Here is a 19,380-nt window from a genome sequence, read left to right on the forward strand (position 1 = left end):
TAAAAAGGGTGGTGACGAGAGAAGGTAGAAAGGATAAGAGCGAAAAGATTTGAGGTAATCAACGTAAAACCGTGGATTAAGACCTTTGGGTGCGGTCACACATCCCCCACTCATTAGTCCGAGTCTTGACCATTAAAGGGTGCTTAGAATCTAATAAACAAAAGTTCTAATCAAAAACTTGTAAAAGGAAAGTAGCATATGATGGCAACTTTGACGAAGAAAGGTTTGTATTAAATTAACATTAAAGTATAATGAAAAAGGCAACATCAGCAGCCTTTTGGGTTCATGGACCACCTTGGTTCACCACTGGACCAACATACTAGGCGTAATTTTCAGGAACGTATTAATCATCGGATTTGAAAGTTTCCCCAAATCTCATGGTGCCCCTTTGTAAGGTCAAATGTCAACTTATAATTAGGATTAAAAAAAAAAGAAAAAGGTTCTGCAGATTGGACCCACTGGCTCGAACTGTTGAGCCCATTGTAAATGGCTTAAAACGCAGTCCAAGTGAGTCCACAGACCCAATAATCAAAGGCAAGCTCCTCTTGCTTTCCCTTTGGACTTTCGTGGCCCCCAAAACTAAAACTGACCCATCTAAACATCAAAAGCAAGCTTTACAGAAAACAATGAAAGGTGCTACACTAGAGAATGAAGATTACTCTTAAGTAAGCGTAGGAGAGAAATGCTGCCCTGTGTTCTTTGCCTTTCAGAAGCAGCCAACTTATTTCCAACTCCATCCCCCTGCAAAGAAAATTTAAGGAGATATGCTGCTACGTTAGAATGAACAGTATCAATTTACTACTTTACTCTTTGCTCTTCCTATTCAAAGTTCTAACCCATGTGGCTTTTGATTTTGAACAATGAACCAACCGTAAACTATTAAGCACAATATTTCTTGTGAAGAGCAAGATACTTGGGTGTAATACACTTCAGATCACAACGAAAATCCAATACAAAAGCATGCGAGAAGTAATAATGCAAAGAGAGAGAATTGTCAACTAACCCTTGGTTTGTCAAACTCATCAGCGTCCAAAGTGCTGATTTCCCTCACTAGAATGGATGAAGCAGGCAAAAGCCTCCTGTTTGTGCAAATATAAAGCCAGGGTCAGATGGCAATTCCAAACACATTCATGACCAAATAATAACGTAAGGTAAGACATGTACTAGCGCCAGTGAGAAGCCACCCTACTTACCTTTTTGGCTTTTCCTTCCTTGAAGAGTTGCAGGAGGTATCAGGTCTGATTTCAGTCTCAGGCACATACGTAAGGTCTTGCTGTTGAGTATGTTTAACTTCCTTAGGTGATACCAGCAAATCCAGTAAGTCCTAAATAGCGTAGGATATGTTGTCATAGAAAAAAGAACTAATGGCCAACTTTGACATCAGAGAATGCATCTATAAAGTAAACATGGAACAGACCCCAACCTCATTTTTCTCACCAAGCTGTTGACCTGGTTCCACAGATGCACTGCTGTCATTGCCTGAAGTGCTGACTGCCAAATGTAAAAGCCTTAAATATATTAATCATATAGAATGGTGAAACAATAGACTGAAAGACAAGTAAATAAAACATCAACCAGAATTCAATCACAACATGGGCCAATCATAGTTTCAACCACAGGACAAATGGTAACAAGGGCCTTTCAAGATGTAAAATGTTTCACAATCGTAGTCCATAACATAAAAGTTGAGTTTCTAATTCAAACCTTTTACATCTGATTTAGGATCAAGATGCTCCGCAACCACATAATTTGACTCACTTGAATCCTCATGAATATTTCCAGTCCCAGGAAAGCTCTCATGTATCTAATTTAGACATCATTAATATATTTGTCAAAGCCATTGCGAATATGCATGGAATGTATATAATTGGCATCCTGATCTCAGAAATTGGTGGCACCCATACCTGAAAAATCTGACAATTTTCGTTTGAAACACAAATGCTTGGAGAACTAACGTCAGCTTCAGAACTTCTCACCTGACCATCCAGTAAAAAAAATCCATCCTATCAAAGAGAAAAGAAATGAAAGGGAAAATTTTCTTTCCATCAAAGGCAATTTCTCCAAAAAATCTACCAAAAAGAAGCCTGAGTGTCATCCCTACCATGGCCTCCGGTTCTTGCTTATCATCAATGCATTCAAGCCCACTCAAGTTTGAAGAAGTTTTGTGACTTAATATCTTCATATACAACCAAAAATAGGTTAGATGGATAAAGCACAAAAACATGGTTAAAACCTTTTCCATTAGATATTTAATGATAAGATATATAGAACGAGCCACTCTGATCATACACCTTAATCCCACATGACAAAGTATTATCATTTTCACAAGAGGCAAGGACCAAACTGTCTGAGGAATTCTATTTGAGAAAAAAGACAAAGTTGACCTTCTGAGTCAAAACTTTGGCGATGAAAGGGCTGTGAAAATGATAACATCAGAGTCGGATTATAGAAAGCAATGCCTAGTTATCCATATACCTGAGAAGACATGTCCTGCTGCTGTCTTCGAACAAGGTCGCCATTTTCTGGTGAGCAATTGCAGTTGGGAGAAAGAACTTTCACATTCCTCTGAATGTAGAATTAAGTTGTAGGTATTATAAGTAAATAATCTACTCATACTCTTTTATAGATGACAAAGAGGAGTGGACTCACGAGAAACCAGAATGATATTAAATGAACAAAAAGAAAGCAGCGAAAGTACATGGTCCTCTCCTGGAGTTGAGTCACATATTCTGAGACAGCTACTGCATTCAGAATTGATGCGATTGGAAGAATCCAAAACTGGTTTTGTCTAAACATTAAAGAAAAGTTTTCAAATATAATTATTCTCTTTGAGTTACACGGGTATTATAAGTTAATGCAAGTATGAAAAAAGTTTTATATAGATATTGTAAAACATATTCAAATATAGATAAGTTCCTACTTAAGTACATACCTCATCAAAGCTGCAAAATGTGTGTCCTTCTGAATGTACCGTGGACTCAAAATTTTCACCTACTTTAACAATGGTTGATGCCACCGAATTTTCCTTAGAGCAAGTACAGAAGGACCTCAAATTGTTGAGCTCTTTCTCCATCTCAATAGATCTTGTCTTCTCATTTCTAAGGTTTTCTTTGAGGATCTGGATTTCACTTTCTGCCACCTGATTATGACCAGAGTCTATAATTTAGTTATCAATGAAATCATGTTGAAAAAGGAAACATCAACACATCAAGCTACCCAGAACTACTACCTTCAGTTTTTCATTATGTTGCTTCAAAACACTCCATAAAGCTTTGGCAAAATTTTGCATAATCTGATGATTTCTCTCCCTCTTCATTAAGTTATCAGAGTTCAAGTTTAGAGGTGTACAGTTTTTAAATTTTGCATTGCAGATTCTCAGGTCCTCTGTGATGCAATAAGCAAACATATTAAACATTCGAAGAGGAGGCATGAGAAAGTAGATAAAGGAGCTAAGTAATGCAAATAAAAGAAGAAACTTGTAGATCGATAGAAATTAGCAAGACATATTTAACAACCTTCATCATGAAGCCGGTTTTCATCTCCAGCAATCTTTCCTTCAATCTGAAAACAAACTTAAATATGATAAATGATAAAAGGCATGCTAATAACAGTTTAGTACTGCTACAGAATAAACAACAACGAGTTGATTTATGATGTTCATCCAAAATCACACTTCCATAACATGATGCAATGGATATGAAAACCTATTATGCGAAGTGAATATGGACTATGGACAACCCCAAACCACTTAAATCTATAGAATTTTTGAATAGTTAATAGAAAATGCTCTAGAAATGTCAAGGAAAAAAGAGTGGCACAACAGGATATGATTTACAGCTTTTGCATAAATACACACGGCTGACTTTCTTGAAACTAAAGTTAGGAATGTAAAATTGTATTACACAAATTCTTAATCATAGTGGACACAGGGCCTTAAGAAGTTGCTAATACACCTTGGTTTCCTTGCTGGATCACAAGTCAAGAGAGAGGGAGAGGGGTAGAGACTAATGCAAGAAGTACACCAGAAAGGAAGAAACGGCACCCTTAAAGAGGAAAAAAAGGTACCATGGAAGCATCACGGCTGCCAAGTTTTATTCTTTTAGGCTGCTTAGCCCTAAATGTTGTTTGGAATTGCCTCTTGTTGCAGAGAAAATTGGACTGTGCCTCAATGTTAGTGAACCTAGAAGAAAGATATGTAAATACTGCATCTTATAAGTTGTACAGGTTAAATTTCAAGTGAAACTGAGGGAAAAGGAAAACAAAAAAACAGAAAGAAATATTACTTGATTTTCATGAAAGGTGAAGCTTGTCTTAGCAAGTATGACGCATCAAGATAGTCTTCTTCTCCAGGTTTTACTGTTAAAATCTGCCAACAGAATAAAACTTTCAACAACAGTTATATAGCTAATGAAAATAGAATAAGATAAAATGAAATTGAAAACTGTCTTAGAACTAAGACTACAACGAAGCAAAGAGGAAAATGAAGTACTAGAAGAACAATTAGCATAGTTAATAATATGAGCAAAGCACCTATTGACATGAAGACAACATACCAATGTCATCCTCTTCTTGCCTTCCAAATAATCTCGAAGGTACCTAGTCAGCTGTGTGAAAATAAAGTCATACTAAGTACTAACTATCACCACTAAACAGAGGCAAAAAAAGATCATGTCATCTATCAAACAGATGTAGGTTAAAAGGGAAAAGAAGACTGTATCAAATATTTGTAACACATGAAGTCATCAAGGGAAGCATTACCAAAGAATTTTGAAAGTGCTTCTGCAATGCCTTCTTGGGCTTCTTTTGGTGCTCCAACAAGGACTGAAAACAGAGGTAAAGAAAAGAAAAAGAACCAGTCACACAAATGCTGAGAGAGCAAGATAGAGAGAAATAACTTGAAAGTAAGCTAAGAATGATTGAATGAACAACATAAACTGCACTAAACATCAAGCAGATATGTAATTGAGAAAACACCGATCGAAAAGAGTCTTGAGAATGCCTTGAAGATCCAGGAAACAAGTTGAAGGCGCTTACTCTTAGGCATAAACCAAAAACCATCGATGTGTTGTTGATAAAATTGCTCTCTGCCAATCTTGTTCCCTGCAATAAAATATTTGTTTCAAAAAGCTTACAAGAAACTTTCATTAACATTGACCTTTTGTATCACTAAATCAACTCCCTCAAAATAGTTAAGTATCCAATATCAATCCAACTGCTCATGATTGAAATTTGTGCCTTTGAACTGCATGCAAAAATTAAAATGAACACACAAATACTTTTGAACTGGTGCTGACAGTGTGCCTACATGTTACTATATCACACATAGCTCATTCTTTAAAGAAGTTTCTAGCTGAAAAGGTAGTTACATTACAACCAAACCTTAAAGCAGACAAAACGGAATACCTGATTCCCAGTCCGTTTTTCTCTTTCAGCTCCAGCAAGGTCAACAATAGATAAAACAGTAGAATTTGATTGCTCATCAGTTTCTGCATCAGAACTATCAATACCTCTGCGAATGTTGATGATGCACTGTGAACGGCTGCAAGTATGCCAGCCAATAATCATATCAGTAAAAGTTGCATTTCAATCTATTCAAATTACATAATGTTAAGTAATCATATACTAAAAATGATAGTGTAATTAGTCATTCACCTTGACTGGCTGTTGGCATTTGTCATAGCTGTCGAACGTTTCAGAAGAGCACGACCTATTAACTGCTCTGCCCCCGCAACATCATGAACAAGAACCTGTTTGCATGATTAAGGAAACACCACATCCATTAATTAATTTCCATCATGAATAATATTGAATATATATTTTAAAAAAACAAACCCAACCTCTTGAAGCCCTTTTATGGCTGATTGCTGCATAGATAAATCCTGTCCATCCGAGGTTAAATCACATATCCTCTCAGCTTTGCCTCGCTCAGCACATATTTCAAAAATCGATAAGTAAAATCGCCTGCAAAGACATTATACCAACAAGAAGTGGTTAACACAATGTAAAATGTTTCATTTATTGATAAACATTTCCATTTTTAAGTTGGGAGGTCCTGAATCACCGTGAGGACTGAGAGCTACACGCTGGAGCGGGCTTGAAAATCCGTTGGAGAGCTAGAGGAACCATACCAGGCTCCCTGGCACTCCCAAAAACTGTATGAGTCTTGCCGGAGCCGGTTGACCCCAATGCCGCCAACATTCCGCTTTTACCCCTGAGGAAATCCTCAACCAACGGGTTCACCATCTTCTCGTACACTTCACTCTACAAAAAGTTTCCGAAACCAAATGTATCAGAATAGAATAAAAATTAGAAAGTAATCATATCAAAATAAAATAATTTTAGAAAGAAAATAGTATACCTGAGTCGAGTCAGCTGAAAATACGTAAGAAAAACCTTCGTAAACCTCCGATTTTATCCGTTTGGATTCTTGTAGCGGCAAAGGAGGAGATAATGTAACCGAGTGACAATCCTCGCTCACCGTTACACAACTCTCGTTATTTTTCTTCTTTGAATTTTTCTTCTCTCTCACGCTGTCTTTTTTCGATGGATTTTGAGGCCAAACGTTTTTTGTCCTCGAGCTTGGATTTTGATCTCCTACATTTTTGGTTGAGCCTTTAAGAGGCACGAGAGGACGAATTCTCAAATAGACTCTGAGGTTTTCGGCGATTGAATCTTGGGACCGTGACTGTGAGGCGGCGGTAACGGTGACTGTGGGGGGAGCATTTTGGGGAATTTCTTCGGAGAGAATGTCTTGAATCGGAAAAGAAGAAATTGGAGGTAATTTAGAGGATGACGTGGAGTGGGAGGGAAGTTGAGGGGGATTGGTTAACGGAGTAGCCCTAGCCTTCCGGTAAGGGTTTCGCCGGACGGTGACGCTGGATGGACACCGTGGAGGACTCTTCGACTCCATTGTTTCTCTTTTTTTTCCTTCCTGCTGTCACTCTGTTTCGAAACAAAAATGGCGGAAAATGTGCTTTTGAATTCGGGAAAGTCAAATGTACAAACGTGCTAGGGGCAAGTATTAATTAATTGGTAATTACCAAAAAGAACAAAAACAAAATAAAATGATTAAATGGAAATTGGTCAAACAAAACCCGTTCAGTCTCTATACTTTTTAATTTTATTCAATTTAATCTTTATATTAAAAATTAAAATAATTTAATTTTTTAATTTTAAAAATTATATCAATTTAATCTCTCCTTTTAACGACATTCAATTTTACTATTAAAAAATAACGTTAACGATGATGTTGTGTTAAGATGATGACATATTGTGCCACGTGACACTTAGTGATAACGTGGTAATACCATGTGACATTATATGATGTTGTGATAGTGCTGACATGGCATTGACATACTGACGTGGCATTGTCACGTAGCAAATCATACAAATTTTGAAAAAAAAATTCTATTACGTCATAGGGATTAAATTGAACAAAAATATATAGTACAATAATTAATTGAATAAAATTGAGATGTTGAAAGATTAAATTGAAAAAAATATTTGAAAAGTACAAATCTTTAAATAGATTATTTATATGTTTATCAATAAGCTAAATATTTAAGTGTAAAAAAATTATAGTATCAAAAAATATATAAATATTTTCTTATTTGATTATTTGATTATAAAATATGTAAATTAATTTATCTGTTTTACAAAAATTAAGTTTGAATTCTCCTTCAATAAAAAAAAATTTGAAAAAATTTCATACCTAAAGTCAAATTTAAATGAATAACTTGCATTACGTTAAAATAAAATAATATAAAATAACTAAATATATTGATTTAATTACAACTTTCACAATTTACAAATACACATTCTTTTGAAATTATTCAACACTTATCCAATTAACATTTTATTTAAATTTACTCAAATTAACAAAATATGTTGATTTAGTTACAACTTTCACAATTTATAAATACACATTCTTTTGCAAGTATTCAACTTTTACTCAATTTACCTTCTATTTAAATTTACGTAAAAATTCTTATAAAATGATTTTATTTAAATTCAAATACCACAATCAAATTTTGTTAAATTTAAATTTAAATTATTAATATGGATCTACAAAAAAATTATTAATAAAATAAAATGGTACAAATATTTACAATTATATTGAATTTTATCAACCATAAATACAATCTTTAATATAGAAATTTTCAACTTAAAAAATATAACTTGAAATATAAAATAAAATAAAACATAAAAAATTAATAAAAAATTAAAATAATAAAACTCATATTCTATGATTGTAATTAGAGGTTTGTCATATTCAAATTAAGTAAGTCAAAATGAATGATTATTTTTATAATCATCACTAACTCTATATCTCTGTTTCTCATTTTTTTAAAAGAAAAAAAAAACTAAATCAACATATTTTGTTAATTTGAGTTTAACTAAAGTTAAAAACTAAGTTAAATAAATTTTAAATTTTTATACTATTATAAATAGAAGATAAAAATTTATTTAGTCATTTTATATTATTTTATCTTAATGTAATATAAGTTATTTATCTAAATTTAACTTTAGATATGAAATTTTTTTCAATTTCTTTTTATAGAATGAGTATTCAAACTTAAGTTTTGTAAAAAATATAAATTAATTTACATATTCTATAATCAAATAATCAAGTAAGAAAATATATATTTTAACATTATAAATCTTAAATATTTAGCTTATTAATAAGTGTATCAATAATTTATTTAAAGATTTGTATTTTTAAAATATTTTTTTAATTTAGTCCCTCAACATCTCAATTGTGTTCAATTTAGTCCATGTACTATATATTTTTTTACAATTTAATCCTTTTGAATTGGTAAAATTTTTTATTGAATTTTTTTTTGATCTACCATATGGCATTGCCATGTCAGCATGCTAATGTCATGTCATCGTATAGTGCCACATGACATTACCACGTCATCACTCACGCACCACGTGGCATGCCACGTCATCAAAATGCGACACATCAATCCCGATGTTATTTTTTAACGGTAAAATTAGATGCTGATAGGATGAGAGACTAAATTGATGCAATTCTCAAATTTAAGAACCTAAATTGCTTATATTTTAAATACAGAGATTAAATTGAACAAAATTAAAAAATACAAAAGCTAGAGAGGTCTTTTGACCAATCGAAATTTCTTCTTCCCCATATTTCAGTTCAATCTCATCATAGAATGATTATTTTAATTTATTTGATCAATCTAAACTATTATTATTAGTTACTACTTAAAATATATTAATACATGTTTTTTAATAAAATTTGTTTTGTGTATATTTCTATATAATTTATTATTTAAACTTTATTTTTGTTGGTTTTTATCGTTGTTTTAGCTTTTGAAAATATTTAATTAGTTGACATTTGTGTATAATATCTTTTGTGGTGAAGATATTTTGGTGACTATATGGGTTTTAAATGTTTTATTTTTGATGAAACAAGAAAAAATTAGGTGAATTTTGATTCAAAAGTAAAATTAAATACATCAAATTAATTGAGCCTTTGGAGAGCAGTGAGCTTCCAGGCTAATTAATACTAATGCCATGTAATTCATGTACGGTTTCTTTTCACTTAATATTACTAATGATAATTGGGCTTTATAGAAAGCCCAAATTTATTCGAGTTTAATTTCAATTCTCAAATTGTGCCTGGCTAGCATACAGGACCAAAAACAATGGGCTTAAGACGAAAAAGGAAACAAGCAAGACGTGGTTTGCTTTATCTATGTCTAACACATAGTATTAAATACTATTAATGTGATTGGGTAGCACTTGTCACCTAATCAAGACTCTTTAGGGCCTTATTTTAATTTATTAAAGGTTTAAACTGGTTTTTATAACTGTAACTTATATGTTAATATGTATAGTATAGTATGGGGTTAATTGGAATTAATTTTTGGCTTTTAAATTGAAGTTTGCATTTGTTTTAAATTTTTTATATATTGTATTTTCATAAAGTTTGATAATAATTGGTTGAAAAAAAAAATTATTCTACTGATAGGTTTTTTGAGCTTTAGTTATTACGGACCTGTTGGGTCTTGGTTTTTATAGGTACAATATTTATGTTGATTTTTATGGTAAATTCGTGTTGGGTGACTTATCAATTTCTTGGTTTTTATACTGAAATTTATACTTGTTTTTGAGTTTGTATATTGATATTTTTTAAGTTTATTAAAAATTATTGAATTAAAAGAAATATTATATCGATAAAAGGTTGGTAAAAGTTAAATTATTGAATAACAATATGGGTTGATATATTTGGGACAATTTCTTAATTTTAGGTGTTGAATCAAAAGAAAAATATTATGACAGTTTAACGGTGGAGAAAACTAAGTTAAACGATGTTATGAGTTAGTGCTTGATGGTTGTTACATTTAACTGCTGGTTCCATAATAAGTTCCTTCTCATCAGTGACCTAGACCTTCATTCCTGGCATATAATGAAATCAACAATATGTATAACTCAATAAAATTTTGTGCTATAATTACAAGGGAGAAGAAAAAGAACAAAACACAGACTCGTGCATCTGAGCAAGGATATAAGCAAGCAACATCAGAACCACATAATTTGAAGCCTAATGGCCATTGTTCAGACTCATTTTCCTTACAGACCCTGACAGTCAAGTTTTATGGAAGTTGGAGTAATCTCAGTTATGCAAAACTTTATTTCAATCTGAAAATTAGTTGTTTGTCACATAGCAAATGAGAGGGTTATACATCAAAATCCAAAATCTAGTCTAAAGCAAAACCAAGACATCTAGCATGCTGCATTCTTTTCAATCTAAAGTCCTACACCTGTGAAAACGAGATTTTAAAAATGACAACGTTTCTATCATGATTATCACAATAATCTAACACCTTGAATAAGTATCTTTCCTTTTTTTTTTTTTTAAGATTAAAGAGGGTCATTTCATTATATAGAACTATTACTTGCAAAAACAGACAATTATCAACTGGTGTTCCTCTCTCCAGTTAAACTGTCCTAGGATGGCTTACAAAAAAAAGCCATGACAGCAACCTATTATACTGTACACAGAACAAGAGTCCACCACCCTGCTATCAGACTTGGAACAATCAACAAGACAATTATCAACAGGTAACCTTCTTAGAACAGCAACATAAATCTGAGCAAGGCAAACAACACACTCAAAACAGTAAACCACAAAAACCACTGCAAAAGAACAAGCAAGGCTAAGAAACATGTCTTACGGCCTATTTCTTGTTCTTACTTCTCCTGGGACCGTTCAAGGAACAAAATTCCTCTTGATCTCTCATTTCTTGTCACCATGGTGTTAAGAAGTTAAGGGTAAATGCACAGTAAGTCATTGGATCTATCCACACCCGACTTGGCCAGATTATCAGCTTTGTCATTTCCTGACCTTGGAATATATGTAATCTGCCAGCCAAGAGTTTTTCCTCGAAGGGCTTTGATTTTTAGAATCAATTGCCTCAAATACCAGGGTGGGGAATCTGGATTGTCAATCCAAGTAATGGCGTTCTTGGAGTCACATTCTATGATGACGCCACCTGAAGACACTCAAGCAGAAGCAATAAAGATCAATAATGCCTCTCGAATAGCTAGAACTTCAGCTAGGTTCGCATTCCCCCACCCCGCTTTCTTGGAGAAAATCGCTTTAACAGTCCCCGTGTCATCTCCTTTGCATGCAGAAAAGAATTCAGATCAAGTGATTGTTTTATAAGAACATGCTTGACAAGCCGTATGCAGTTGAGGATATGTTTGTAGAATGTATAGAAGCATGTGTCCAAGACAGAGAAGTCAACCTTGAAAAGTTGGTGGTAGGGTACCCAGGGTAAATGTTTCGAATTCAACTGACTGAATTTTGTATTTTGGAATTTGCTCAACGATGATGGGCTTTTCTATAGTCTTGGCAGCGTTGCAGATTGCCTAGAAAACTTGGAAGTGTCAACAATCAGTAAGGAATTCAAAAAAGCAAGGCCAAACAAATATTCTATCCATAACAGGTCAAAGATCATTGCAGTTACACGTACCGTATCCAGATAAGGCCACATGTTCTTAATGATTTTGTTAATCCAGTCAACCTTCGAAGAAACAAAACAGTTACAACCTTGTTGCATAACTTAATACACTTGAGACCAAACATATGGAAATGCCTGGAAAAAGAAATAAGAAATCATTTCAGAGAATAACATACACGGTCAAAATCTGGATTTTTAACCCACAAGGGAATCTCCCGAAACAACCACTGCAAAGTTTTTGAGTCTTCCTGGACCAAAGGCCGAATTTGGGGATCCTGAACATGACATGTTAATAACCAAAAGAAACAATACAACCATCATATCAATGGTTCAAAAGGCTGGATCATAACATTGGAGACAATCTATATCGTTGTTCTGCTCAATTTAAAATGCTCAGTGAGATATGTTCCCACCATTTACAGAACAACCAAAAAAAGAACAGAGGAAGTAAGAAAGAAAGAGGAAAAGAGTTCACATGTTCAGAGAAATTTGATGTATTTTCAAAATTAAAAGTTATATTACATGATGAAAAGTTATCATTAGCGTAAAAGTTATGTCACATAAAAGTGACATAATGTGTCTATTAGATAATAAGTAGGTTTTCATGCGAATGGTTATATCTTAGGTTTTCATGCGAATGGTTATATCTTTTGAAAAATGATATACAAAAGTTATGAGACATATTGAAAAGACACCATAACTTAAAAGTTAAATGTGAAAAGTTATTATTTCAAGTTATAACTCAAAAGTTATAATTTATGAAATGAATAGTTATCTTTTCATAAGATGATTATTGAAACAATACCTTTATCCAAAAGTTATGTCTAACAAAAATGTAGAGATACTTTTTAGACAAAAATGTCTTTATAAAAAGGTTGGGTCCTTAAAGAAGAGACACTTGAAAGCCTATATAAAGGGCTTGTTGCCAACCATTTTGACACACCAAAATTCAGAGATAAAACAAGAGCAAAAAAGTCAAGAGCAAAGAAAAATGTTGTGTTTTATATGAACACTTAAGTTCTCACCAACTACAAAAGCTTTCAAATTTCTTATAATCTACTTGCTGCAAAAAGTAGGCTCTAAGGCCAAACAACTTCGCAAACCCTTGAGTGTATCAAGCGGTCTACTCTCGTTAAGTGCAAGATGAAGTTACACGTTGGTTTCATTGTATCCCTAAAACTATTCGCATTATTCCCCTTTGCATACCAAGTGGTAAGGGTGAAATAAGTCTTAAAGATAGCGTCTACTTAAAAGCTTACCTTGAAGTCAATTTTGTCTATTGTTGAATACCGCATAAACCCCTTGGCATCAACAAGAAATTTCTCAACACCATTCAATTTTGTTTACTTCAGTGGTGCATTATACAACAGTCATAATTTAGAAATATTTATACTAGTAGATTGGAATTTTGAACCAAGAAGTCTTATTCACATGGAAAAGATTTCTTCGTAGTATTTCCATATGATAGCTTCTATGTGACAATTTTGTTGGCCATGGATTATCTCTAGTTTCTTCCTTTCTCTGTCTAGTTCAATCTCAAGATCCCTAGAAAATTCATTAGAGCAGGGAAAGGGGGTAGTTAATTGCATCAAGTACATTGATGCAAATTGTATTGACCAAATTAAGCCTTTTCACGAAATTTGCAGACCTTTATGAGTAAGTCCATCTATACTAATAATGTTCTGTCATAATACCTTTAAATCTTTTTTAGTGCAAGTACCAAACTTCACAGATAGTTAAAGAAAGTATTAGGTTTCTTGATGAATGTCAAGTTGCTATTCAACAATTTGGTTAAAGGAATTCAAAGAGTATTAAAATGTAGTGCCTCAACTGGTTGTGTACCACAGATAGTCACTAGTATCTCTAGTAACATTCATCTACTTCAAGAGTCCGAGAGTAGTGATTCTTGAACTTTCCCTTAGAGAAGAAATGTCTTCATCATAAGTCTCCCAAAAGAACATGATGGAGTTCGTTGGCAACATTTGGATATGTGAAGTTTTAGCTCTAAACTTGATGCATATAGAACAATTATATAAGTATTAAAAAGGATTATTATTGAACATATTCAGCTTATTGTTAGATTTTTGTTCTTGGATTTTCTCACAAATTGTCATACCGAAGTATGCCATTACAAAAACAAAATTTTCACACAATTATAGTACAAAATAAATGAACAAGAAATAAGAAACCTAAACAGTACCAGCTCTAAGGTTCTATTAAAAAACATTCATAACCAGTAACATTCATTTCCAATTATAAGGTTTTATTAAAAAAATTCATATCTAGTAACTCTGACGTAGCTCTAAGGTTGTATTAAAAAACATTCATATCCAGTAACTCTGATGTGAACCAGTATATAATATGAACAAATGAAATTTAAAAAAAAAAAGCTTGTGCTCTATCACATTATTTGTTACTATCTTTTGTTCAGATCTAGAAAATTGAAATGTTTTTACAACTGCACAGTTTTCAAACCACCTCTTCGACAGAGACAGCATCCGAATCATTTTCAACCTCTGTAGTTGGAATAACATCGGTAACGACTTGAAGCTCTGCACTAGCAGCATGTTGCAATGGTAACAATCTGAAGCTCAGCTCTGATGGTATTTTCGATCTCCACAAGGCCAAATATTTCGTTCAAAATCAAATCAATCTCGATTAAGGATATCTAGTCTGTGTATATTTGTGTAGATGCCCAATTCTGGTTAATTATTATTTTTAAAGTACTGTTTACAAGAAAATTACATTATGATGTTCCAAGCGTAAAAGAGCTCAGGGCATTTTGAGTGTCAAAGTGCTTGGGGTGTTCCAAGTTGGAAGTGCCTAGGGTGTTTTAAGCGTGTAAGTGCCTAGGAGTATTTCAAGTACAAAAACGTCTAAAGGTGTTCCAAGCATGGAAGTGCCTAGGGGCGTTCCAAGCACAAGAGTGCATAGGAACATTCCAAGCATAGAAGCGCTCAGGGGCGTTTCAAACATAGAAGCGCAGGGGCGTTTCAAGCATAGAAAAGCCCAAGGAGCGTTACAAGTATAGAAACACCGAGGAACAAGCATGTAATAGCTATTTATACAAGAAAGTGAAAGTAACTTTGAACAAATGGCAGGGTTCATAAGTTACCTTCACATTTGGAATATTCTAGAGAGGTTAATTTGGTTGCTCAGATATAGAAATAGTTAAAAGGACTTTCTCTTAACCTTTCCTTGAAGTACATGTATTTTATCCATTTTTCTTTATTTCTTAAGAATACACGTGACGCACTATCAAATGTCACTATTCTATTACCCAAAGCTTATGCCCTCTGCTCAACCACATGGCCATTTTCTTAATATTTTATAAACTGTTCTTTAATTGCTCTTCCATGATGAGTATATTCTCCAATGATTGAACGTGTTCTCCCAACTACTTCTAAGAAGGTGTTCTTAATTAATATAAATATGAGAGCCTTGAAGGTTGAAATGTTGGAAGGTAATGGGAAATCATTAAAAACCCAACAGAGATTTTACTAAAAAGCTTTCTTATACTACTCCAAGCATTCTTTCCATTCAGGCTTTCTCATTTGCCGTTATCCACCGCTTCTTCTACATTTTCTCATCCCTCACCACATGCCATCCAAAGTACTTATGCTTGAAGGACTGCTCTAGTCTTCCTCTCTGCTGCCTCTAATGCATCTCGATTCACTCATTGCAACACGTCCTCTCTCCCTAACCAAAAGAATCCCTCTACAATCTGTAATAAAGCCACAACAACAAAAAAAGACAAAGTAACTACGAAAATCTTATAAGCTGTAGAAGAAATGGCTATTTGTATCATCTCGGATGCATTGAATAAGAAAAGCAGAGCGACTTGAAAACGTGTCATTGTTAAGAAACAGGTTTTTAAGAGAGCCTTTATCATTCCAGTTATCGTAAACGAGGCACTGACATAATCAATAGTATCATAATCCTTGCTAAGGACTATCAGAAATGCATTCATCATTATAAAATTTTGCATTGATCAGAGTGATGAAGAAGGTGAAGGTTTTCAAAATAACAGCAAAGAGAGGAAGAGCGTTGGGTTTGAGGCAGGAGATTTGGGAGGGCAGGAGGCATTTTGTGTTTCTTTGGCAAAAATAAAATCTAACAAATCAACAGTGCATTTTATACTACTACAGTACCCTGGGTATGAAAACAAAATAATTATCATTGCCAAGTTGGATTATTTTATAAAACAAAATAAAATCAACAGGCAATCTTTGTCCTACGTGTCTGCCACGTCAGATTTTGTTGCCTTAGACATGTTGCACACCGCCTGATGGGAAAATCTACGATCGTTAGCTACCGATGTCAAACCTAGGCCAGTTTTGAGCCTTCGATGATGGCTTCCTTTTTATTGTTCTCCCTGAGACGGTTTAAGTGTACTTCAGTGCTTTTAATAAATGGAGTAACTGAAACTAAGTTATACATCATCCCACGACCGTAATCGCAATTCTTGTGGATGGCCTCCACGTGGCATCTACATTTCTCTTCTATCACTTGAGAGTGATTTATTAAAGTCAACATTTGATGGATTCCATTTAAAAGTAAAATAATCGAAATTAATTTAATCAATTTTTTACATATTAATAATATTCCATTATTAGTTTAATTTTTATTAACACAAATATCAATTTTTTTATTGATTTAATTGCAATTCTTTTACATAAAAAAATCAATTAAAATCACAACAAAATAAATTAAATCGAATTCCATCAATTTCGTTTATTCAGTCATCCCTGTATCTCTTAGAAAAGAACAAAATTTTATTACTACTCGATTTTTTTTAGCATACTCTATATCAGATTTTTGCTTTTAAAGTAATAGTAAAATGTTTGAATGACACGCGAGGGGGAACCAAGCGGTTAAAAAATGAAAAAAAAAATAAAGACTTGAATTTAAAAAAAAAAAGCTTGACAGTCACGAGGTGTAGGACCAGAAGAGAATGGGGCTCGGCGAGGCATTGTGAAGAAGACGGGAGATTATCTGTTGGGGTTGGCATTGAGGATGCAATGAATGACTACCGATTCGAATTCCATTCTCAAAATTCAGTGCCAATCTAAGCAATTCGTTAACAAAAGCGTAGAGTATGGAGACATCTGAGAGGTTATATCATTGATTAACTATACTGAAGCAGAAAATATTATTCCAAGTGAAAACCCGTTTGGATGTCTATGCTACATTAATCCTGCTCACTCAGTATTAAAAAGTGAAAAGAAAAAACGAAACCCTCTCAGACTGTAACAACAATATTGGAAAACAACGCTCACTTGCCTAGAAAACAAGCTATGAACTGCTTGAAACAAATTTCTGAAAGAAAATGTATAAGGAAAGGTTTTAATATCTATATAGTCAGCACAAGCTCAGCGCACTTGATAACGTTTTTGAAGATCTTCTATGTTCCTGCAAAGCATGTCTTCTCTAAAAACTGCCTACATAATCGGAAAACAACAATAACATCAAATTTCTCATCAGTTAGCATTATCAAATCTGAAATATTGATTTAAACAAGAAAAAACCTGTTGCTCCTTTCTGCTTAAGGTTTGCCGTAATTCGTCAAGTGTCTGTACTAGCATGGCTTCACGTTCTTCAGCCTGTCCTAAACAACTCTCCAATACAGTTCTGGCTTCATTGTTGGCACACTCCTCTGCTAGTGCTTCTGCCTCCTTCGCTGCATTTAGGGCATTTGTATAGAATTCTTTTTGAGCTGCAAGCTCTGCTTAGTGTTTTTCATTTGTTTCTTGCAGCAAATTCTCTGTAGCTATCTTGTCCTTCTTGATGCTTTCTACTTTGTTCTCTTTGACCTAAAAGCACGAACAAGGGGCATGCATGATCAACAAGTGGAAAGAAAAGTTTAATTTGTAACAGGAATTATTTGTTAATGACAGAAATCCTTTTATGCAGTTCAAGGTATTCTTTGACAAAAAAAAAAAAAAGGTCTTACGGAATTGAGTACAAATTGTTTACATCAGTTTCAAAAAAATGAAGAAAGCAATAATGAACATTAAAAATAACAAGCAGTGTTTCTTATTCTTTTTTTAAGTTTTGTTAGGTGAATAAACAGCACCAATGGTATGGGAATCCAAGTGTAAGGCACACTTTACAGAACAAAAGATTTAATAGATTAACAGCATCTGGTAGTTCTATTGAACGAAAAAATACCAAGTATGAAATCAAGCATCGTAATGAACAAAGTGTGAATACAGAAATACCAAACAAAATATCCATAACAAGCAGTGTTTCACAACCATATTGAATAAAACTTCAACTATTATTAATCAAAATTCATTTGTTATTTTATATCATATAGTATTAACATGATATATTTACATACTACATAATGATATGGTCAAAAAAGATTTTTTCTTTTTTCGTCAACATCATATGATATAAAAATGATAAGTATCATTTTAATTAATAATAGTTAATTAATTGTTAAACATTAAAACTTATTTGATAAAAACTAAAAATATAAAAATTTGATTTAATAAAAAATAAAATTTTTTAAATAATTCATAAATTTTTTAAAATATTATATTTTAAATTTTTTAGTGTAAATCAGTTTTTTCGACTGTTATATTTCATAATTAAACCCATTAAACTATTTCGAATGCTTACTTTTGATTTTGAGAGTCAAATTATAAAATGGGTCAAGGGCCAGTATTATGATGGGATGTTTTTGGGTCTTCTGTTTCTAATGGGTTTAGAGCCCAATATCCAACACCAGATCTCAAGAGGAGGCTGCACAAGGGCCATCTTGCTGCTTCTTATTTTCATGGAGCTCACCTTCAATTAGAACTAATATTTAAGAGTATAAATTAGATTATTATTTAAGAGCATTCTATCTAAAATGTTATATGCAATTGAGAAATAACTATCCTAGTTTACCTCTTAACAACAAATAAGAAAAGTGGTTATTCACATCATAAAAAAGAAATAATTGGTATTGTTTCAAGGTCTTTTGGTGCTAGGTTTGTAGGAGTAAATGGTAGAATCCATCTAAAAATATGTTAGATTCATTTCAAATTGAATGTCTAGTGCATAAATTGATAAGAAATTAGTTTCTATTTAATTTAATTAAAATCATTTCTAACTTATAGGTTTGTGTAAAGTCTAATCAATTGCACATATATAAAATTAAAGGTATAATCAATTGAATATGATTTTTTTTTTTAAAAAAATGGGGGAACAATGGGAATGATTAATTTTTTAACTGTTTTCTATAATATAAACATGAATAACCTTAAGGACATTTAAGTTGAGTTCAATCATATGGCAACAAAGCAATTTTTTGCATTCCTTGGAGATTTACTAGTGAATTAATATATAGTAGTTAGTAGAAATAGTCATGAAAATGCAAAAGGAGAAGACAAAAAAA

At 33.0% G+C, this 19,380-nt stretch overlaps 1 protein-coding gene across 5 annotated transcripts; it reads right to left on the bottom strand.

Annotated features, from left to right (window-relative positions):
• Positions 1-209: 209 nt before the first annotated feature.
• On the bottom strand, positions 210-6,986 carry LOC18591575 (ATP binding microtubule motor family protein). 5 transcript variants are annotated; one of them, XM_007017775.3, is made up of 22 exons: positions 6,359-6,986; positions 6,062-6,261; positions 5,838-5,961; positions 5,653-5,747; positions 5,404-5,539; positions 5,035-5,100; positions 4,759-4,821; positions 4,554-4,604; positions 4,284-4,366; positions 4,066-4,180; positions 3,516-3,561; positions 3,230-3,384; positions 2,933-3,139; positions 2,699-2,788; positions 2,476-2,565; positions 2,102-2,176; positions 1,905-1,976; positions 1,705-1,804; positions 1,424-1,491; positions 1,194-1,324; positions 1,004-1,079; positions 210-741 (listed from the first exon to the last, which is right to left on the bottom strand). In XM_007017775.3, exons 1-22 carry the CDS (start codon positions 6,908-6,910, stop codon positions 637-639), a joined length of 2,700 nt encoding a protein of 899 aa, XP_007017837.2. In that variant the 5' UTR covers positions 6,911-6,986; the 3' UTR covers positions 210-636. The 5 variants fall into 5 exon arrangements, with proteins under 5 accessions (XP_007017837.2, XP_088664973.1, XP_088664972.1 ...); XM_088808847.1 differs by having other exon boundaries at positions 1,194-1,294; positions 1,905-2,003; XM_088808846.1 differs by having other exon boundaries at positions 1,905-2,003.
• Between the last annotated feature and the right edge of the window lie 12,394 nt (positions 6,987-19,380).

This window comes from Theobroma cacao, chromosome 8 (assembly GCF_053813885.1).
Source record: "Theobroma cacao isolate CCN51 chromosome 8, ASM5381388v1, whole genome shotgun sequence".
NCBI classification, from domain to species: domain Eukaryota; kingdom Viridiplantae; phylum Streptophyta; class Magnoliopsida; order Malvales; family Malvaceae; genus Theobroma; species Theobroma cacao.

Excerpts from the sequence above, each read along its gene's own strand:
- LOC18591575 (XM_088808846.1), bottom strand. The coding sequence starts at position 6,910 with ATGGAGTCGAAGAGTCCTCCACGGTGTCCATCCAGCGTCACCGTCCGG. Across the intron at positions 5,962-6,061 it reads TGTAGCTCTCAGTCCTCACG|GCGATTTTACTTATCGATTT; the intron begins GTGATTCAGGAC and ends ATGTCTTTGCAG. Across the intron at positions 5,101-5,403 it reads AAAAACGGACTGGGAATCAG|GGAACAAGATTGGCAGAGAG; the intron begins GTATTCCGTTTT and ends ATTTTATTGCAG.